General features: G+C 43.3%; 1 protein-coding gene across 8 annotated transcripts in view; it reads left to right on the top strand.

Annotated features, from left to right (window-relative positions):
* The window catches only part of ARHGAP19 (Rho GTPase activating protein 19), a 106152-nt gene that overhangs the window by 54999 nt on the left and 29521 nt on the right, over positions 1–21632 (top strand). For 3 of the 8 annotated variants that reach the window (XM_054522722.2, XM_024253716.3, XM_054522721.2), the window contains 3 exons: positions 5714–5824; positions 6363–6441; positions 9445–13387. In XM_054522722.2, the coding sequence (XP_054378697.1) occupies positions 5714–5824; positions 6363–6441; positions 9445–9455 (201 nt within the window). In that variant the 3' untranslated portion in view covers positions 9456–13387. Of the gene's footprint in view, positions 1–5713; positions 5825–6362; positions 6442–7497; positions 7823–9444; positions 13388–13845; positions 14013–14968; positions 15760–21632 lie in introns of those variants that run through there. The other 5 variants (XM_024253715.3, XM_063727386.1, XM_054522717.2 and 2 more) reach the window with 4 other exon arrangements.

The following is a 21632-nucleotide window of genomic DNA, read 5'->3' as shown; positions in this document are numbered from 1 at the left end:
TCCTCACTTCCTCCCAGACGGGGTGGCGGCCGGGCAGAGGCACTCCTCACCTCCCAGACGGGGCGGCCGGGCAGAGGCGCTCCTCACTTCCTCCCAGACGGGGTGGCGGCCGGGCAGAGGCGCTCCTCACCTCCCAGAAGGGGTGGCCAGGCAGAGGCGCTCCTCACCTCCCAGACGGGGCGGCCGGGCAGAGGTGCTCCTCATCTCCCAGATGGGGCAGCCGGGCAGAGGCGCTCCTCCCTTCCTCCCAGACGGGGTGGCAGCCGGGCAGAGGCGCTCCTCACATCCCAGACGATGGGCGGCCGGGCAGAGGCGCTCCTCACTTCCCAGATAGGGCGGCCGGGCAGAGGGGTTCCTCACATCCCAGACGATGGGCGGCCAGGCAGAGATGCTCCTCACTTTCTAGACGGGGTGGCGGCGGGGCAGAGGCTGTAATCTTAGCACTTTAAGAAGCCAAGGCAGGAGGCTGGTAGGTGGAGGTTGCAGCGAGCCGAGATCACACCACTGCACTCCAGCCTGAGCACCATTGAGCATTGAGTTAGCGAGACTCCGTCTGCAATCCCAGCACCTCGGGAGGCCGAGGCAGGCAGATCACTCGAGGCCAGGAGCTGGAGACCAGCCCGGTCAACACGGCGAAACCCCGTCTCCACCAAAAATACAAAAACCATTCAGGCGTGGCGGCGTGCGCCTGCAATCCCAGGCACTCGGCAGGCCGAGGCAGGAGAGTCACCGGAGCCCGAGGCAGGGAGGTTGCAGCGAGCCGGATCATGGCAGTACAGTCCAGCTTCGGTAACAGCGGGAGACCGAAAAAAGAAGGAGAGGGAGACCGAAGAAAGGGGAGAGGGAGAGGGAGAGGGAGAGGGAGAGGGAGAGGGAGCGTGAGCTTAATATTTTTAACAGTTGTACTTTCTTCCATGTATCAAATTCAGTAAAAATCTTGTTTTTAAAACAAATACAAAATATGCTTCTATGTTATTGCTGCTATCACCATGTTTGCAGATTAAATTTATAAGTCTTCAAACTATCGGAACTTGTAGTGAAGGAATATTGCCATCAGGTGGCAGTAGATAACTTGATCATGGGGTTCAAATTTCCATGCATGAACTAAGGCAAGGTTTTGGTTAACTTGGAGAGAGATGAGTACTATACACTGCTTTTCTTTTCTATTTTTCCTTTTTGGAAGAGATTGCTGCTCCAAAAGCACTGAGTATCTTTTTTTTTTTTTTAATTTTTATTTCTGGTTACATGTGCAGGATGTACAGGTTTGTTATACAGGTAAATGTGTGCCATGGTAGTTTGCTGCACCTGTAAACCCATCACCTAGGTATGAAGCCCAGCATGCATTAGCTATTTTTATTTTTTTAATTTGTTTTGAGACAGAGTCTCGCTGTTGTCGCCTAGGCTGGAGTGCAATAACACGGTCTCGGCTCACTGCAACCTCCCCCTCTTGGGTTCAAGCGATTTTCTTGCCTCAGCTTCCCAAGTAGGTAGGATTACAAGTGCCTGCCACCATGCCCAGCTAATTTTTGCCTTTTTAGTAGAGAGGGGGTTTCACCATGTCGGCCAGGCTGGTCTGGAACTCCTGACCTCAGGTGATTCGCCCGCCTCAGCCTCCCAAATTGCTGGGATTACAGGCATAAGCCATTGCATCTGTCCGGCTACTTTTCTTAATACTCTCCTTCCCCCAACTCCACCCCGCCAACAGGCCCCAGTGTGTGTTGTTCCCCTCCCTGTGTCCATGTGTTCTCATTGTTTAGCTCCCACTTTTTTTTTTTAGATGGAGTCTCTCTGTCACCCAGGCTGGAATTCAGTGGCTTGATCTCAGCTCACTGCAGCCTCCGCCTCCTGGTTTCAAGCCATTTTCCTGCCTCAGCCTCCCAAGTAGCTGGGACTACAGGCGTGGGCCACCATGCCTGGCTCATTTTTGCATTTTTAGTAGCGACGAGGTTTCATCATGTTGGCCAGGCTGGTCTCGAACTCTTGACCTCAAGTGATCCACCCGCCTTGGCCTTCCAAAGTGCTGGGATTATAGGCATGAGCCACTGCACCCGGCCAGCTCCTACTCATAAGTGAGAACATGTGGTGTTTGGTTTTCTGTTCCTGTGTTAGTTTGCTGAGGATAATGGCTTCCTTTTATTTTTATTTTTGGTGTTTTGCCCTGCTTTTCTTTTAGAAATTACTTTGTTATTAAGATATATAATTCCAGCAACATAGGGAGCTCTTTGCTTAAAATTTAAAATTTTTGCCCTAAAAATAAATAACTTGTAATATTTATTTATTTATTTATTTTTGAGACAGGGTCTTGCTCTGCTGCTCAGGCTGAAGTACAAGTGGCACCATCATGGCTTATTGCAGCCTTGATCTCCTGGGCGCTCAGTGATCCTCCTACTTCAGCCTCCCAAGTAGCTGGGACCACAAGTGCATGCCATCATACCTGGCTGATTTTTAAATGTTTGTAGAGATGGGGTCTTGCTGTGTTGCTGGTCTTTTTTTTTTGAGACAGTCTCGCTCTGTGCCTCAGGCTGGAGTGCAGTGGCGTGATCTCAGCTCACTGCAACCTCCATCTCTGGGGTTCAAGTGATTCTTCCACCTCAGCCTCCCTAGTAGCTGGGATTACAGGCGCCCACCACCATGCCCGGCTAATTTTTTGTATTTTTAGTAGAGATGGGGTTTCACCATGTTGGCCAGCCTGGTCTTGAACTCCTGGCCTCAAGTAATCTGCCCGCTTCGGCCTCCCAAAGTGCTGAGATTACAGGCGTGAGCCACCATGCCCAGCCTGTGTTTCTGGTCTTGAATTTCTGGGCTCAAGCGATCCTCCTGCTTTGGCCCCCTGAAGTGCTGGGATTACAGATGTGACCCACTGTGTCTGTAATTTTTTTTTAAGGTACAGCTGTTAGCATTTACAAATTCATCTTACTGTAATTTTGGTCCTAGTTATAATTTATAGATATCTAGAATTCACTCTCAATCCTGACCTCCTGGGGCCAGTAGCTTCTAGGACATTAGGCTTACTTGACATCAAAATTTCCTTTGCCATCTACAGAGTGAAAAGGCAACCCCTGGATTGGGAGAAAATATTTGCAAATCATATGTATGATTAGGGATTAATATCCATAATAATCTAAAGAACTCCTATAACTCAACACAGCAAAAACAACCTCATTAAAAAGTGGGCAAAGGCCAGGCACGGTGGCTCACGCCTGTAATACCAGTATTTTGGGAGACTGAGGTGGGCGGATCACGGGGTCAGGAGATTAAGACCATTCTGGGTAACACGGTGAAACTCCATCTCTATTAAAAATACAAAAAATTAGCCGGGCATGTTGGCACGTGCCTGTAGTCCCAGCTACTCAGGAGGCTGAGGCAGGAGAATCGTTTGAACCCAGGAGGCAGAGGTTGCAGTGAGCCGAGATTGAGCCACTGTACTCCAGCCTGGGTGACAGAGCGAAACTCTGTCTCAAAAAAAAAAAAAAAAAATAGCAAAGGACTTAAATAGAAATTTCTCCAGAGAAGATGTACAGATGGCCAAGAAACACATGAAAAGATGTTCAACATCACTAATCATTAGGGAAATGTAAATCAAAACCACAATTAGATACCACTTCACACCCACTAGGATGACTATTATAAAAAAAGAAAACAACAACAGAAAATAACAAATGTTGATGAGGATGTGGAGAATTTGGAACCCCTATGCACCGTTGATAGGAATGTAAAATGGAGCAGCCACTATGGAAAACAGTATGGCAGTTCCTAAAAAATTTAAATAGAATGACCTTATGATCCAGCAATGCTACTCCCGGTATATACCCAAAAGAATTGAAAGCAGGGTCTTGAGGCAATATTCGTACACCCGTATTCATAGCAGCATTATTCACAAAAGCCAAAAGGCAGAAGCAACCCAGCTGTCTATTGACTGATGAATGGATGACCGTACTTGGATATACAGATAATGGAACATTATTTGTCCTTAAAAAGGAAGGAAATTCTGACATATCCTACAACATGCGTGAATCTTGAAGATATTATGCTAAGAGAAATAATCCAGTCATAAAAGGAAAAATACTGTATGATTCCACTGAGGTACCTGTGAGTCAAGTTCAGAGACAGAAAGTAGAGAAGGTGGTTGGTTGTCAGGGGAGCCAAGAGTATGAGGGGAATGGGGAGATATTATTTAATGGGTACAGTATTTCTGTTTGGGAGGATGAGAAAGTTCTGAAGATAGATAATGGTGATGGTTGCACAACACTATTAATATACTTAAAAATAGTTAAAATAGTAAATTTTATGTTATGTTTATCATTGTTAAAAAAAAAATCCCTTAGCTAGAATCCTAAAAGTACATTTACCTGCTTAGACAGGGCTAGTAAAATGAACATCCTTAGTTTACTCTTGTTTTTTTCTTCTCATTTGGAAGAATCTGTCATTCCCTCTGACTTCCCTGTCATAGAGATGATTGATAATCAGAAAAGTTATAGTCAGATAAATGTTTCTCTATGTGTTAGTCTTTTTTTTTTTTTGTGAGACAGAGTCTCACTGTGTTGTGCAGACTGGAGTGCAGTGGCATGATCTCAGCTCACTGCAACTTCCACTTCCCGGGTTCAAGTGATTCTCATGCCTCGGCCTCCCGAGTAACTGGGATTACAGGCATGCACCACCACGCTCATTTAATTTTTGTATTTTCAGTAGAGACAGTATTTCACCATGTTGGCCAGGCTGGTCTCAAACTCCTGGCCTCAAGTGATTCACCCACCTCAGCGTCCCAAAGTGCTGAGATTACAGGCGTGAGCCACCGCTCCCAGCCTAAAATATAATTTTTGTGTTTTCCCTCAGCCTTATCAAGGTATAATTGACCATCTAGCCTGTCTCAATCCCTTTTTTGGCTACAGTTTTTTCCTCCAGAACTCTTCTCATGTAAATTATTTATTAAATCAGAATGTTCTGAATATTGCTGCTGATATTTATAATGCAGGGTAAATGTTCTAGTTTTGATATGTTCGTTTTTTAGAATTCAAATTTATTCTTTAAGGGAAAAAAAAATTTCTCCAAAGATGGTAGGGAATTGTCACTGTTGGCGGTTACCTAAACTACATCATCTTCTAAGCTGTTCAGAGATGAAAGGGCTTTTAGTCTTGCTCTGAATGTCAGCACAGTCATGTGACTCCCTTAAGAAGGCCTCTACCTTCTTGTGGCTATATTAGGAACTCTTATAGAATGTCTCCAAATGTTCCAGTCCTGCGTGAGTAAATGACAGGGAGGAAGAAGTGCCTTAGAGAAGAGCCAGCCTAAGTATCCCTCAGTGGTGAGTAGCGGGGAGGGACTTCTTAAATAGTTGCCAGAGACAGCACATCTTTGGGGAAAAAATTATATGATGAGTAACTGGTGTTTCTATATTGTGAGTAACTGGTCTCAGAGGCACACTGTAATTGACCTATATTAGCTTGTTTAAATCAACTATAAAGTTGCTTCTAACCTTTCAGCCCTTTTAAATGTGGAGGAAAAGTGATCACTTAAACAAAAGTAATGATTTTGGGTTTTCTTGGTAACATGCTTTGGCCTCTCTTGTATAAGATGGCCTGAGAGGGTCCATACAGGATTATCAGAATGCTGAGATTTTTTTAACCCAAGGACATTACAGTTTTGAAGGCTAGTATAGCTCCACTGTAGATGCAGTAGGTGTTTATAAATCAAATGTTTTCTGTTCTTAAATCAGCGGAAGGTCCTGGGAAATCAGATGATGTCAGAAAAGAAAAAGAAGAACCCTACTCCAGAATCTGTGGCCATTGGTGAATTGAAGGGAACCAGCAAAGAAAATAGGAACTTAGTAAGACACTGTTCTTTGGACTGTCTGTCTGTCTGTCTATATTTGTAGAAAAGAGGAAAATTGATGTACTGTCATATGTTTTACTGTGTTTCTTTGGGCCATTCAAATGGCTTTTTCTCAATCCTTTCATTTATGCTACCTTCTTTCTGTTGGTTTTCATTGACTCATTCAACAAACACACACATTTTGAATTCAAGAATGATATCACTAGTCACAAGCAGATGAGTAGTACAGTACAGTAGCTCCTTAAACAAGTGCTGGAGGAAGCAATTAGTTCTTACTGGAAGTTTCCACAGGTGACATTTGAGCCAGGCCTCCTAGGCTCTATATTACCTGTGGGGTGGTGCTTCAAGATATCCTAGGCATGCCTACTTCATTAAGCCAGCAGTAAATCAGTTAAGATTAATGAGATATAAATACATCAGTCTCAGAAAAACTCTTCACAGTGAAATTGAACAAATCATTCATTTGTTAGTAAAGTCTGTCTATAGGAATGCCATTAGAACATTGAAACCACTGTACAATTTTCTTATTACAGTTATTTTCTGGCTCTCCGGCTGTCACGATGACACCAACAAGATTGAAGTGGTCTGAAGGGAAGAAAGAGGGGAAAAAAGGTACTAATTGTACTTACTCTCTGTTCTTACTAAATGTAATTCCTTTCTGCATCTAGTCAGTAGCATTTGTTTGAATTCCCAGGATAGTACATTTGTAGTCAGAAGTGACATAAAAATTACAAGGCCAGGTCTTTGCCCTTGAGTTCATTCACCAGATGGTTATTGAACCATTTACTCAGCATTGTCTTGGGTGCTAAGGGTAGAGCTGTGAACACAGACCCACATGGTCCCTGTGTTCTTGGACAGACAGGACACATGGGGGAAAATACCTTAAGAATATTTGCGAAGCAAATTAAAAACAAGTGTAAATGAATTTGTGGAACCAAGTTCAACAGTGCTGGGAGTATGCTTATGGAATAGTTAGGTTCCTTTTCTGTGTAGGCCAGCCCTAATTAGTGAAGCTTTCTAGATCAACAGCTCGTGCCTAAGGATCCTGGCAGTCATATCATACAGCATATTTTGGGGGCTATTTGGGACAAAGAGGACTATTTAATGCTGAGACTGCTGATTGTCCCAGGCTCTTCTGGTAAAAGCCTGCTGTGCCTTCCTCTGAAGGAGCCAAGTGGGTCAATGGAAAGGCCATGAGATTTGTAGTTAGTCCTGATGGGAGTTATCATTCCTCTGACCCAGGAAAACCGCCCATTCTCTATGAATTCAAGTTTTCTCCTCTGAAAATGAGGATAAAAGTTACATCTACTTCACAGATTTATTAATTTATTATGAGGCTCAATTGAAATAATGTTCTGGCAGCACATTGTCATTGTTAAATCATTAACAAGTGGTTACAGTTGTTACTGTAGAAAACGGGCTGAAACCTGGTCTTGTTATATAAGGCTCATGTGGCAGCTGAAGTGAATCTGGTTTGACATGATCGTTTTATCACTGGGATATGAGCATAATTACTATTTGAGACATCAGCAATAGAAAGAGATCAAAAGCCTAATCCTTATGGATAAATTCTTCTCTGGAAAATTAGATTTCAGTATATTCTTCTTACTTATTCTTGAATGAATTATCTAAACTCTCTTTTCTTTCCTTGTTGCTTCTGTCTTCCAGGCTGGGCTGTCTAATTGAGACAAGATGGGGGTTTGAGTTTTTTGTGTCTAGATATTTCTGTATGTCCATGAATCAAAATCAAGCATAAGTTATTTTTGAAGGCTACATTGTTTTGTATCAGTACAACTTTTGTTGCTTTCATTTTTGAAAGACATCCGGAAATAATATCTTTCTGTATTGACAGCTCTACCTTGGAAAGAAAGAAAGACATTTTTTAAAAACCAGTTTACTATTTCACCAATAAGCTTTAGAGCAGGGATTCTTGACCTTGTCATCTGTGGACTTCCTAAATGGTCTAATAAAGTTCCTGGTATTGTTGATGCAATCTTTTATGTAGGTACATATGTGTATTTTTCTGGGGGAGAGAATATATGGTTCTAATTAGATTCTCAAAAATGTTAGTAGTTCAGAGAAGTCGAGATAATGAATGACCCTCAATTGGATCAGGCAATGACATTTTCACCTTACTCTCTCCTGGTCACTTCCTCTATCTGGAAATGCCTTCCTGGTGTTATGATGCTACATTATTCTTGTTCTTCCTCTTTAATTCTTTTCCTTATCTGCAGTGGCTTACTGTTGTTTGCCTATTCCACTACATCTTTATTTTTTTCAATGCTCTATCTTAAGTTCTGCTCATTTCTGCTCTTGCTTCTCCTGCCTCTTTGCAGCTTGGTCTCCTTCCACTGCTCAGCTCTGCTCTCTGTATGATAACTACTTCCAGCCTGGCAACTCCAGGTCTGAACTCTCTTCAGACATTGGCAGTCTCCAAGCCCACAGATCCAGGTGCCTGCCATGTATTTCTTTTATACAACAATGAATACACAACCTCAGATTTTTTGATAGTGATGTTTATAATAAAAGTAACATATTCTTTGAAGAAGATCATGTAATTTTATTACTGTGATCAACAACATAATCCAAAAAGACTTTTATTTAGTACAGGATTTCTCAACCTTGGCACACTACTGACATGTTGGTTCAGACGGTGCTTTGTTGTAGGAGCTGCCATGTGCATTGTATGATGAGCAGACTTCCTGGCCTCTACCCCGTAGATGCTGGGAGCTTCCTTCCTCCAGCTGTGATAAGTAAAAGTGCTTCTAGACACTGCCACATGCCCCATGGTGGGTGAGGAGGCAAAGTCATCTCCACATGAGAACCACTGATTTAGCACCTACTTATTATGGCCATTATTTTCAGTAGTCAAAATCTTACCCATTCTTCAAAGTCTAGCCTAAATCTCACCTCCTCTTTGAAATTTTCTCTGGCTAACACAGCCAGATATAATACTTTTTCCTTTGAACTTATTAATGCTACAAAAATATTGACACTTAGTATGATTTACTGTATTTACTTCACATGTGTTGTCTTATCTCTGTAACTAGTTTCTCTTCTAGAAGACAAAGGTCAGACTTAGTGTATTTGTGGCCTTCTGTCTCCTGTTCTTCTCTTCCTCCGAAAAATGACAGTGCCTTGTGCTAAGTCAGCTTTTAGTAAACATTGAGTGTTGAGAGGGGCAGTGGTGGTAGGAGCATGAGTTCTGCATTCAGCTGGGCTTGGGTTCCATTCCCAGTTTTGCTGCTTAATAGCTTATATATTAGCCCTTGGGCAAATGAACTGTGTAGGCTGCGGATTCTTACTCTGTAAAATGGTAGGAGTAGTTAACCTCATATAGTGGTTATTGTGAGGATAAATAATGTACATAAATAACTTAGAGCAGCACAAAATATGTACTTACTGTTAGCTGTTATGGCCATTAAGATGATTTAATGAACGAGAGATTATATCAGGCAGATGTTTATGTGGTAGAGTCACAAATTCTTAATTAAACTCATTAGCCCTCAGTTTGGAGAAAATATTAAGTGTAGACCCTGTAGCTTTTGAGTGGGATGTTTGCAAAAAGAAATATTTAAGAACATGTCTAATGCTCTTGTTTTTCCTTCAACCTAGGATTTCTCTGAAGGATCCAGAGGTGTCTCCTATGGTCCATGCAGAATTTTCTCTTTAGTGGGCAGGTGTTATTCCTGCCCACAGCAAAGCTTGGACTTGCAGCTTGCTTGCTGCATTTTGAATTGTCAAAGCCAACTAATACCATGACCCGACTGATACCTCTAATCCCACTCACTTGATGTTTGCAAGCTGTGCCTTCTGAGAGAGTGCTTAGGCTCTGTCTCTCTTTTTTAATATTACGGGGAAACCACTAACTATCCAACCAGCTTATACAGCACAGTGAGGTGGGCTTCAGTGCTCGTTCAATGTGTTTAGGCAGATTCCACTTTTGAAAAAAAATATGAAATGTGTGCTCAACTGCCAGTAATTTTTTAAAAAGCACTGTCCCAGTGGATTGATGTTGTTTTTAATGGATATTTTGGGTTTTTCTCTGTTTTGATAGTGTTGGGTATTTTGTTGTTTTTGTTTGTTTATTTCTTTGTTTTAAAAGCCATGTTTTTGGATGGGCCCTAAGCTAGATGCCTTTCCTTCTTTTTCACTTTGAGCTTTGGGAAAACTCTTTATCTTATGAGGCTGTATTCCTCAATACCTAATTTGTGTCCAAAGAATTTATAGCTTTTCTGGACATTTTTTATTATTTCTTGGGTCTGACATCAGAGTATTTGACCTGCAGTATTGAAAAAGGAGAATTCAGAATGATACAATATTTTAACAAATCTTAATTATTAAACTCTTTTCCTTCCTTCCATTTCTCCCTCCCTTGTCCATCTCTCTCCCTCTTTCCCTTTCCTCAGTGATGTGAAAATAATTGTGTTTTGCTGAGATTGTTACCTTCATTCAATTTCCTCTTGACTAAAACATCTCTGGTGCCAACGTAATACTTCTGAACCAAATCACTGTGACTCAAGGAAAGTCACTGACAGCATAATAGAAGTTTGCTAAAATATTTGTATGTGGGGGAAGCTCTGGAGTGTGCCTAGGAGGGGGCTGGCTGCCTTTATGTCCCAGGATGACTCTTTATGGGTGTGATTACATTGCACCCTCTGAGGGTGCAGGCTAGACCGTCTCCTGAGAGGAAGTTAGAATCAGAAAAAAGAAGCAAGCAGCAGCCTCTGTAGGGCTAACAGGATTTAAAGGAGAGAATGTTCTTATTTGGAAGCAGCTGTGGCTTGTCACCAGTGTTCAAGGAGTGTTACTGTTCCGCCCTCTCTTTGTCAGAAGGGACACAGGTAGTAAGTTGGAGATGGGGCCAGAGCTTCTGGCTTTTGGATTTGGTGTGTTCACTTGTGTTGGATGGAGCAGTGGCATGGCTTTGACCTAGTATGAACTGGTGTCTGCCCAGAGAGCAGCATGTGGCAGGGGGGAATGCTCAGGTTTGTGCCTGGCTCTGTGAAGCTGTACCACCCTTCTCACCCTGTGGGTTGGAGCCTAGTCAGGCCACTATGGGGAAGCAGTTGCCCCACAAAATGTGGTCTGCTGACCTATTTCTAAACTGTTGAATATGCTGCGCCATTGCTGAAATGAAAGATGACTCTGGGGGAGCAGAGTTTGGCCTTGTGCCCAGCTGGCAGCCCTCTCTGCCAGCCTTTCTGCTGCTTTTGCTGCTGTAACAGCAATAGTGGAGAAAAATGTAAAATTTGGTCTTCCAGCTTAATACAGTGTGAACAATAGATGGTTAGGAAAACAAAACTGCTTAGAAGCCCCTTTCTCTAGAGCAGTTTTATGTCATTACATATTAGCAAATTCGTTTGCGTAGGTTTCTATTAAATATTTGACTTTTTTTTTTCTTTTTAAGAAAATGAAATTCCTTATACCAGACATCAGTTAATTAGAACAGAAAACCCTTTTGGTATCACCAAATTGAAATGGTATTCTTCCTTAACTCTTCCTTCTTTCCTTTATTTGTTTAGACGTGCTTCATCCTGAAGTGGTGCTATGGTCTGTTAAACAGGGCTGGCATCAGGTAGAGGGAGCAGGGTGGTGACCTGATAGCTCCTGTCATCGTGTTAGTTTTTGATTCTATTTAAGGGAAGTAGCTGAGATTTAGACGGATGTAGACGCTCTTTGGGTGAATGGAGTCATAAGCAAGGGTTGTGTTCTGGGGTGAGGATCATGAGAGAGATATCTATCACATGCACATGCCTTTATATAGCTGGTCTCCTTGGGTAGTTTATGTGTGTTTTGTTTATTTATTGAATATGTTTTCCCTTGCTTTAGGGGTTTTATAGGTCATTTTTCTTAATAGAAGCTGTGATCGACTTAGAATCCAAATTTGAGGAGTAAGCAGCATAACCTTCTACCTTGTAATATGTAACTATTCTAATCCTGTGGAATCTTATGGAAAACACAGAGAAAACCCCTTTTATCATTTGCCACAGAAGGCTGCTGTCTCCCTTCTGATTTGGTGGGCAGGTATTGTTTTTGAGCCAGTATTTAACAGAGTTTTTTAATCTGTAAGATTTTTTTTGAATCTATTTCATTGTGTTTGTTTTTCATGTTGGAACAATCTCTCTGGAAGTGCCTCCTGTGGCTTTTACAACTTCATTTCTTTCTGGGGTCACCTGTGATGGACTTTGATGTGTTGTCAATTTGGGGCCTTGTGTTTGTGCCAGAGGGATACACATATTAAACTGTAGGCCACCTTCCTGGTCCAGACTGTACTGTGTGAACCCCACTGACTAAATTAGTGAGAACCATAGGCGTTGGAGTTTCTCACCTTTTACAATGATAGACTTTTGCATTGGGACCAATGAATCTGGTGTGAAAAACCCTGCTGCAGCAGTGAAAGAGCATCAGGAGATACTGGCTGTACCTGAGGGCCAAAATAGGAGCAGGTAACGAACCGTAAAAAAAGGAGCAGGTAATGAATCGTAACCAAAACTACAGTTGATCCTCTGAAAAGGAAAGCTCTTTACCCAGAATGTCCTTCCAGAGTCATTCAGGAAGGACAAGGGAACACCCTTGGGAAATGGGCTAGTGGAGGGCTGTTGACTGCAGTGACACCTGGGTGCTCCGGAGGTATCTGTTGTGTTGACCTGTAAGGAAGCAGTCGATCCTAGAGTGTCAGAACAGAGCCATTCTCTCCTCCTGAGTAGGAACGTTTCTGTTCAGCTTCCCTCACAGGAGCCTGTGTTAGCATGCAGTTGAAAATACTGCCTTCTAGGAGAACCTGTGGTCATTGGAAACGTGCCCCACAGTGACTGGCCATGCAACCGGGTGATTTTTAGGAATAGATGTCTCTAGACTCTGTCTCCTTTCCTACAAGGCCTCACACAGATGCTTGAGGCTAATGGCCCCGATTCTGAGGTCATTTTTGTGTAGAACTCCTTTCCCCAGGAGAGAGAGAGCCTTATCTCTGCTCTCCTTTACCCTGAAGCCTTCAAACGGAAGACAGGACCTAGATCTAAACCTATCTACTAGCATTTTGTGGGATTGTCTAGAATTTGGGGAAGATTTGGGTTCCTAAGATGCACAAGCTTTTTACACCAGTGGTGATTAACTCAACTAAAAGTCACTGCAGGAAGTTAGCTTCCCTAGACAGCTAATGCCGAGAACTTCTGCCAGCATAGAGTTGACAGAAGCAGGCCAGCGAGGAGGTGTGGGACATAATAGCCTGAGTGCTTGGGTTACCATGGAGACTGGAGTGTGTGAGGCCACAGCCTGTGCTAAAGAGCCGTGGAGCCCTCCCCGGCCATGTCTGGGGACAGATAGAACCTGATGGGGGAAATATTCCCTCACCCCAGGGTTCTTTCTGCAGAGCAAGAGTTGCCTTTGTCCTATCCCTGAGCTTGCTCAACAAGAGAAGCAAGGTTTCTTAACTGTTTTGTTTGAAGTTTTCATTCTTATTTGACTATATGTATGTAATTGTAAAGAAACGATCCTATGCATTGTCTTTCTTTTATATTCTTGTAATATTCTGAAATTAAAATTGTTTTGTTTCATATCCAGAGGCTTTGACTGGTCTGTTAGTTCACATTTTGACTGTTGATGTTGAAGAGAGAGTTTTTCTCTTGTTCTGAGGAAAGTGAAGCCTCTAGAAAGGCTCCTCTTTGGCTTGTTTTTAGCTGGGTGGGTGGGTTCAGGAGGAGTGGGGCTTTTGGCTAATAAGAAGTATGATTTGGAGCCTCCGGGATCCTGAGCTTCCTAATTTCCCATGGCTGAGTCTAGAATGCTTCACATAGATTTCAGTTTCTCACATAATTTTTATTTCTTCATTTAAAAATAAGGAGTGATGGTTACAATAACAGGAAAACCTAGATGAGGTTTTCACTTGAGGCAGGAAGGTGTGTTTAGACAGCTCAGGTTGAAATGTTCCTGCTGCTGTCTTAGTGGGCTTGGGCTGCTTTAACAGAACAACATAGACTAGGTGGCTTCTCAACATGAAAAATGTGCTTCTTACAGTTCTGCAGTCTGGGGAGTCCAAGAGCATGGCGCCAGCAGATTGGGTGTCTGCTGAGGGTGCACTCCTTGGTTCACAGACAGCCGTCTTCACTGTAACCTCACATGGTGGAAGGGACGAGGGATCTCTGGGGCCTCTTTTAGAGGAGCACTAATCCTATTTATGAGGGCCCTGCCAAAGACGCTCCCAAAGACCCCTTCTCCCAAAGACCCTACATCCTAATATCATCACATTGGAGATTAGGTTTCAAAGTTAATTTGTGGGAATACGAACATTCAGTCTATAGCAAGTATTTTTTTTTTTTTTTTTTTTGAGACAGCATCTTACTCTGTCACCCAGGCTGGAGTGTAGTGGTGTGATCTTGGCTCACTGCAGCCTCCACCTCCCAGGCTCCAGTGATCCTCCCACCTCAGCCTCCCAAGTGGCTGGGGCTACAGGTGTGTGCCACCACACCCAGCTAATTTTTGCATTTTTTTGTAGAGACGGGGTTTTGCCATCTTGGCCAGGCTCGTCTTGAACTCCTGGACTCAAGTGATATGCCCGCCTCAGCCTCCCAAAGTGCTGGGATTACAGGCATGAGCCACTGTGCCCAGCCTATGGTTGCAATTTATTAGGTATGTGACTTTGGGTGTGTCCCTGAATCTCCTGTCCCCTTATCCATAAGGTGGGGAGAATGGTATACATCTCAATAACAAGGACTTCACACGGAGGATTTTAATCTAAGGTCTGTGGTTATGCTTCAGGACAATGGTTTACCCCTGTAATTCTATGTAAAATTTTGTGTACATTTGTGTTTTTCTAGGGGAGAGATTTCATAGCTTCTACAAGAATCTCAGAGGAATCCTTGATGATTAAAATACTGAGAATCACTAGCTTTACACAGTGCTGGCAGATGGCAATTATTCATTAAAGGTTAATTCTCTCTCTCTCTGCCAAGGATAAATTTTATAATCAGCAGGTTATTGATGCTGACATAGCTACTTTGATGACAAAGGTGTTGTTTAAATCCTGAATAGAAATAAACACTCTACAGTTGTCTTTACTCTGTTACCTACCCACACACTCCTCTTTTGCCATGTTAGCTTCTGAGGCGCTATTCAGAACTACTTGTCCCTCTCTCCCCAGCTCCTAAGGACCAGCTTGTATTACTCACTGTGAAGAAAGGAACCAGGTCCTTGAAAATGAAACATGGAGAGACTCTTAAAGTTACATGTGGGAAACTGGGTGATGCCAAGAAAAGGGAGTGGCAGGGGCAAGACGGACATTTTGAAAAACAGGAAGAGGACCAAAATGCTGAGTACGGTAGTGAGCACATAATCATTAATCACTGAATTGTAGAAAAGACTGAAGAGGTACACATGCATTAAATAGTGGAAAGGGGCCGGGCACAGTGGCTCACAACTGTAATCCCAGCACTTTGGGAGGCTGAGGCGGGTGGCTCATCTGAGGTCAGGAGTTCGAGACCAGCCTGACCAACATGGTGAAATCCCATTTCTACTAAAAATACAAAAATTAGCCGGACGTGATGGCATGCACCTGTAATCCCAGCTACTTGGGAGGCTGAGGCAGGAGAGTCGCTTGAACCCAGGAGGCGGAGGTTGCAGTGAGCCGAGATTGCGCCACTGCACTCCAGCCTGGGTGAAGACTGTCTCAAAAAAAAAAAAAAAGTGAAAAGGGAAGATAGAAAAACAGAAACATGTAAAGAGTTTTCCTCTCAGTCCCCCTTCCTGGCGGGCTAGTTCCATTAGCTTTGCCTGCTATGTGGGCTGCCCACTTTTTGTTCCTACCTGTATTCCTGATTTTGAGGGGTTCAGGGAATGGGAATGGTGAAGACTGCTGAACCCCACGCCAGAGGGTATGGTGTACAGGACTTCATGCTTGCTGAGATGCTTCAAGGCCCAGCTTCTTGATTTTCACCATTAAAAAAAAAAAAAGAAAAAAAAATTGAAGTTGAGCAATGACCAAGTCTTGGTTCAAGTTGATCATTAATATCGAATCCTTTATCATCAGCATCCAGTGCCCAGAACCTGAGTGTTCTATCCTAGAATCGGGATTAGGGTGAGTAGCTGGGGCCACTGGTGTCATGCTGGCTCTCCTCTTTTATTCTCAGAAATACGTTGTTTTTATTTTCAATGCCTTGGTATTGAGGAATGCTTAATTCAATTGAACCATATCTGTGAGCAAAAGAGAAAAGAAACAAGCTGTCTAAAAATCATGAGCCCAAGGGACAAAGAAACCAAAAAAGTGGGGCCAGTGGGCTAGAAAAGAGCTGTAATTCAAGCTAACAAGGTACACAATTGACCCTCAAACAGTGCAGGGGTTAGAGGTGCCAGCTCCCATGCAGTGAAAAATCCACATATAACTTTTGGCTTCCCCAAAACGTAACTACTAATAGCCCTATGGATAGCATAAAGTCAGTTAACACATGCTTTGTATGTTACATGTATTTCATATAGTATTCTTATAAAAAAGTAAGAGAAAAGAAAGTGTTAAAATCCAAAGGAAGGGAAAAATAAATCTACTATTCATTAAGTGGAAGTGGATCATCGTAAAGGCCTTCATCCTCATCATCTTCACATTGAGTAGGTTGAGGAGGAAGAGGAGGGGTTGGTCTTGCTATCACATGAGTGGCAAAGATGGAAGAAAATCTGCTTGTAAGTGGACCTGTGGAGTTCAAACCCATGTTTTTCAACTGTACATGGTCCAGGGCATATATATATATACATACATACACACACACACAGCAACCTTGGGGGAAATGTCAGTTTTCCACATGGACACAGCTGGGGCTCTCTTGACTCATGGCAATTGCAAATTTAAGGTTGCAGTTGAGGCTAGGCACCGTGGCTCACACCTGTAAACCCAGCACTTTGGGAGGCTGAGGCAGGCAGATCACTTGAGCTCAGGAGTTCGAGACCAACCTGGGCAACTAGGTGAAACCCTGTCTCTACTAAAAATACACACACACACACACACACACACGCACACACACACAAAATAGCTGGGCATGGTGGTGTGTGCCTGTGGTGACAGCTACCCGGGAGGCTGAGGTGGAAGGATCACTTGGGCCCAGCAGGTGGAGGCTGCAGTGAGCCAAGATCATGCCACTGCACTCCAGCCTGGGTGACAGAGTGAGACCTTGTCTTAAAAAAAAAAGGTTGCAGTTGAGATCAGCTCAGAGGGGAAAATAATAGCCCTCAAAGGAAAAATGTGAATGTGATATATATACATGGATATATTCTAAACATTATATCTAATTATAAAGAATGAATCACAAAATTAAGCATCTTAAATATAGGCATGAAAAAATAACCCTCAACCAGGAAGCTGCAGCTCTGTCAGATTGCATCATTTGAGAACCAAGAAAAGCAAGTTAGCATACTAAGCATGAGAGAAGCAGAGGTTATTCCTCTGATGCAGTGATATTTCTCATTTCCTTCCTTCCCTCCTTTCTTTCATTCTTTTTTTTTCTTTCATTCTTTTTTTTCATTCTTTTTTCTTTCATTCTTTCATTCTGGGTCTCAATATGTTACCCAGGCTGGAGATAGGAGTTCAGTGGTTATTCGGTGGCTAGTTCAGGTTCTGTGATCACACCCGTGAATAGCCACTTCTGGGCTCGAGTGATCCTCCCTTAGTCCCCTGAGTAGCTGGGACTACAGGCACACACCACCATGCCCAGCAATATTCTGTTCATTTTTATAGCTGTGTTAAGGAAGGTCTTTATATGAGCAGAAGATTCTATCCAGGGGACTGAAACTGTTGCAGTGGAAACACTATCCTTTTTAGAAAGTGGCATTCTTTGGAAGATATATCCAACCTCAATCTCTCCCGTTGGGGTTGTGTTGTATTTGATGAGCTAGGAAGTTTCAACCTAAAAGCAAACATCAGTTCCATTAAAAAAATTTCATTTGTGTTTTATTTGCTCTCAGCTCAATTTAAAAAAACTAAGAATTATTTACTAGTCATTCTCTACATAATCACATTTCTTAGTCTCACAGTAGAAGCTTCTAGAAATAAGAGGCTGTGGTCTCATTCAGCTAAGTTCCATTGGTTCACTTGAAGGGCTGAACATAATAATTCAGACCCACATGACATTCACAGTGGATGGTAAAAATGGGTTTGATGGTTGGTGCCAGAGGAAGGAAACCACACCAGGAACCACACCCGTGGAGTCTGGATTCAGTTACTCTGTTTACATGTGAATGTATGAGAACTGTAAGTATTAGGTTGGTGCAAAAGTAATTGTGGCATTTTAATGGCAAAAGCCACAATTACTTTTGCACCGACCTATTATATAATCTTGCTAAGTTTCAACGTATCTGTAAAATACAGATATTAACAACCACTCTACTTCTCCATATAATGTACTCTGAAATCCAGATGAGATCACGTATTAAAAAGAGCTTTATAAATTGTAAATCCCTGTGGAATGTGTACATGTGTACATGTGGCAAATAACCTAAGAAAGTTCTCAAAAACCAGTATAGCTTTTTACCCCATTTGAAGTTGTTAACATCCTAGAGTCTATTGTGTGTCCAGCCTGAATGAAAAGACATTTCTTGACACTAAAAAATTAATGAAAATTGTGAGCCCAGAAGCCATTCCTCAGCACTCATGTTCAGAAGTGGGGATCGCTGATGGGAGCCCCTTCTGCCCCCATACTTCCCTTTTTCCAGCAGGGCCTCTAAGGAGTTCAAATTTCTTGTGAATGAAAAACTAATTTATTGAGTACTTACTATCTACTGAGCTCTGTGCTAGCCAATTAATTCCTTGTTTCATTAAACTCATACATCTCTGTGAGGTATTGTATTAGTCTGTTTTCACACTGCTATAAAGAACTACCTGAGACTGGGTAATTTATAAGGAAAGGAGGTTTAATTGAATCTCAGTTCTGCATGGCTGGGGAGACCTCAGGAAACACGATTATGGTGGAAGGCGAAGGGGAAGCAAGGCAAGTCTTACATGGCGGCAGAAGGGGGCCAGGGGACTGCCACACACTTTTAAACCATCAGATCTTGGCTGGGTGCGGTGGCTTATGCCTATAATCCCAGCACTCTGGGAGGCTAAGGCGGGTGGATCACGTGAGGTCAGAGTTTGAGACCAGCTGGGCCAACTTGGTGAAACTCTGTCTCTACTAAAAATACAAAAATTATTCGGGTGTGGTGGCACATGCCTGTAATCCCAGCTACTCGGGAGGCTGAGGCACGAGAATCACTTGAACTTGGGAGGTGGAGGTTGCAGTGAGCTGAGATCACGCTGCTGCACCCCAGCCTGGGTGACAGAGTGACACTCTATCTCAAAAAAAAAAAAAAAAAAAATTATCAGATCTTGTGAGAACTCCCTCACTATCAGGAGAACAGCATGGGAGAAACCACCCCCAAGATCCAATCACCTCCCACCATGTCCCGCCCCGACCTGTGGGGATTACAATTCGATGTGAGATTTGGGTGGGGACACAAAGCCAAACCATATCAGGTACTGTTAATCTCCAGTTGTATAGAAGACACATGAATAGTTTGATAACGTATGTTGTCAGTTACAAAGAAACGTAGCTGACAAAGTGGCCAAGCTAACATCCAGGGCTGCTGGACTCTCAGGACTATGGTCTTAGGCAGGGGTTACAAAACCCAATATCTATAGGAGCCAGGAAGGTCATGTAAGGTAATGAGAACCACAAGCGCTTCAAGATATTTAAAAACGCCATGGAAGCCAAAACCCGACCCCTCTGCGGCCTGCATTTGGCCCAGGAGCCCAGCTGGCATCCTCTGCATGGCGCTGGGCTGCTCGGCTCCTGACTGCTTCCTGATCTGTACAGGACACTCCCAGAGCCTCTCGGTGCTGGCTCCCAGAGGACAGCAAGAAGCGCACCTTCCGGGAAGAGGATAAATGGCATTTGGACGCAGGAGGGCATCCACTCACTTACCTCCGCCAACACTCCCCACTCCCTGCAGGAACTGCTTAGGGAGGGTCTGTCCTCATTTCTCTGCTCTTCTGCATGCCCTGCCCAATGCGTTCATCTCTGGCCACAGGTGGATATTAAGCACTGGAAATGTGGCCCGTCTGAACTGAGATGTGCTGTGCGAAATACCAGAATTCAAAGATGTAGGAAGAAAAAAGGAATATAAAAATATCTCGAAATTTTTTACATTGACGACATGTTGAAATGAGATTTTGAATATGTTGGGTTAATAAAATATCATTAAAATGAATTCTGTTTCTTTTAACCTTTTTAATGTGGCTACTAACTAGAAAATATAAAATTACACATGTGGCTCATGTTATATCGTGATTGTCCCAGAACCTCTGGGCCTCTAATCCTATGCTGTCCTTTCTCCCCAACAACCTACTCCACCAGAACCTGTGGCCACATCTTTTTTCCTTTAGTTAGTCCTTAGTCCACTCTGGGGAGGAGAAGCAGGGAGAGCTGGTCAGAGGACAGGACAAACACTAAAAATGTCACCCCACCCCCATGAGCTACTACCCTGTGCATACAGACCCACTAAGTCTTTCTGCTCAGGTTAGAGGCCTTGGGCCAGGGCCTTCTGCCTCTCTGATGAAGAGCCATGGGGATTTAATGGACATCTAATGACCCAGTAATCCAGGCTTTAATAAGTACTTTGATGTAACCAACATTGGCCATTAATGAGAGGTCTTATATTGTAGCCCCTTCTTAAACACCCGCCGTATGTGCTTTGTGACATGACCCAGGAAGAGGAGAATGGAGAGGAGAAACATGGCCTTCATTCTTGTCTCTGCTTCCCTCTTCCATGGGAGCATGAAAACCTACTCTTTCCACATAGGGAGGAATATAGAACCATCTGGTGTGGAGGAAAAGGGGATATATTTAGTCTGAAGCAAATCTTTAGCAGAGACATAGAATCAAAGACAGTCATTGCTGTTTGGGACCTTAGAGACAATGCATCCCAATGGTTTCAGATAGGTTTATGCACTGCCACCAGGGTTACTGTGAGGAGGGGAAGGGGGTCAGAAGGACAGCACCTGATTCTCCGCATCCTCTTCAGCCAGGGAGCTCCCTTTTACCTGGTTTAGAGTAAGATTTTGTTTAAATAAGTGGCTTGAAAATCATTGAACTAGCCCATAAACCAACCATGTGTTAGAGAAACAGTTTGAGAAATATGGCGACTTAGGCCCAGTTGATGCATTAGTGAGTGGCAGTGTGGGGGACTTGAGTCTATCTCTTTTTAAATTAACTGTATTAAGCATATAGTTTGATACATTTTTTTTTTTGAGACTGAGTCTCACTCTGCCGCCCAAGCTGGAGTGCAGTGGCGCAATCTTGGCTCACTGCAGCCTCCTCGCCTCCTGGTTTCAAGTGATTCTTGTACCTCAGGCTCCCAAGTAGGTGGGATTACAGGCAAGCGCCACCATGCCCAGCTAATTTTTGCATTTTTAGTAGAGATGGGGGTTTCACCATGTTGGCAAGGCTGGTCTCGAACTCCTGACCTCTAGTGATCTGCCCGCCTTGGCCTCCCAAAGTGCTGGGATTACAGGTATAAGCCATCGCGCCCGGCCAGTTCGATAAGTTTTGACAAACATATACGTCTCTGTAACCACCACCCCAATTAAGATGTACATTTCCGTCGCTCCAGAAAGTTCTCTCATGCCACTTTGCAGTCAGTTCCCCATGCCCCTGCCCCAGGCTGCCAGTGATTTCATTTCTATCACTGGAGATGGCTTTTGTTATTAAACCCCCGCTAACTCACAGTTGATGTGCTGACCGTGCCTCCCACTCTCTGGCTGACCCTATGTTTCCAGGTGTTCTGATGTG

This window comes from Pongo abelii, chromosome 8, assembly GCF_028885655.2.
Source record: "Pongo abelii isolate AG06213 chromosome 8, NHGRI_mPonAbe1-v2.0_pri, whole genome shotgun sequence".
NCBI lineage: Eukaryota > Metazoa > Chordata > Mammalia > Primates > Hominidae > Pongo > Pongo abelii.
The sequence above is the reverse complement of the archived record's forward strand: the minus strand, read 5'-3'. Positions and strand labels throughout refer to the sequence as shown.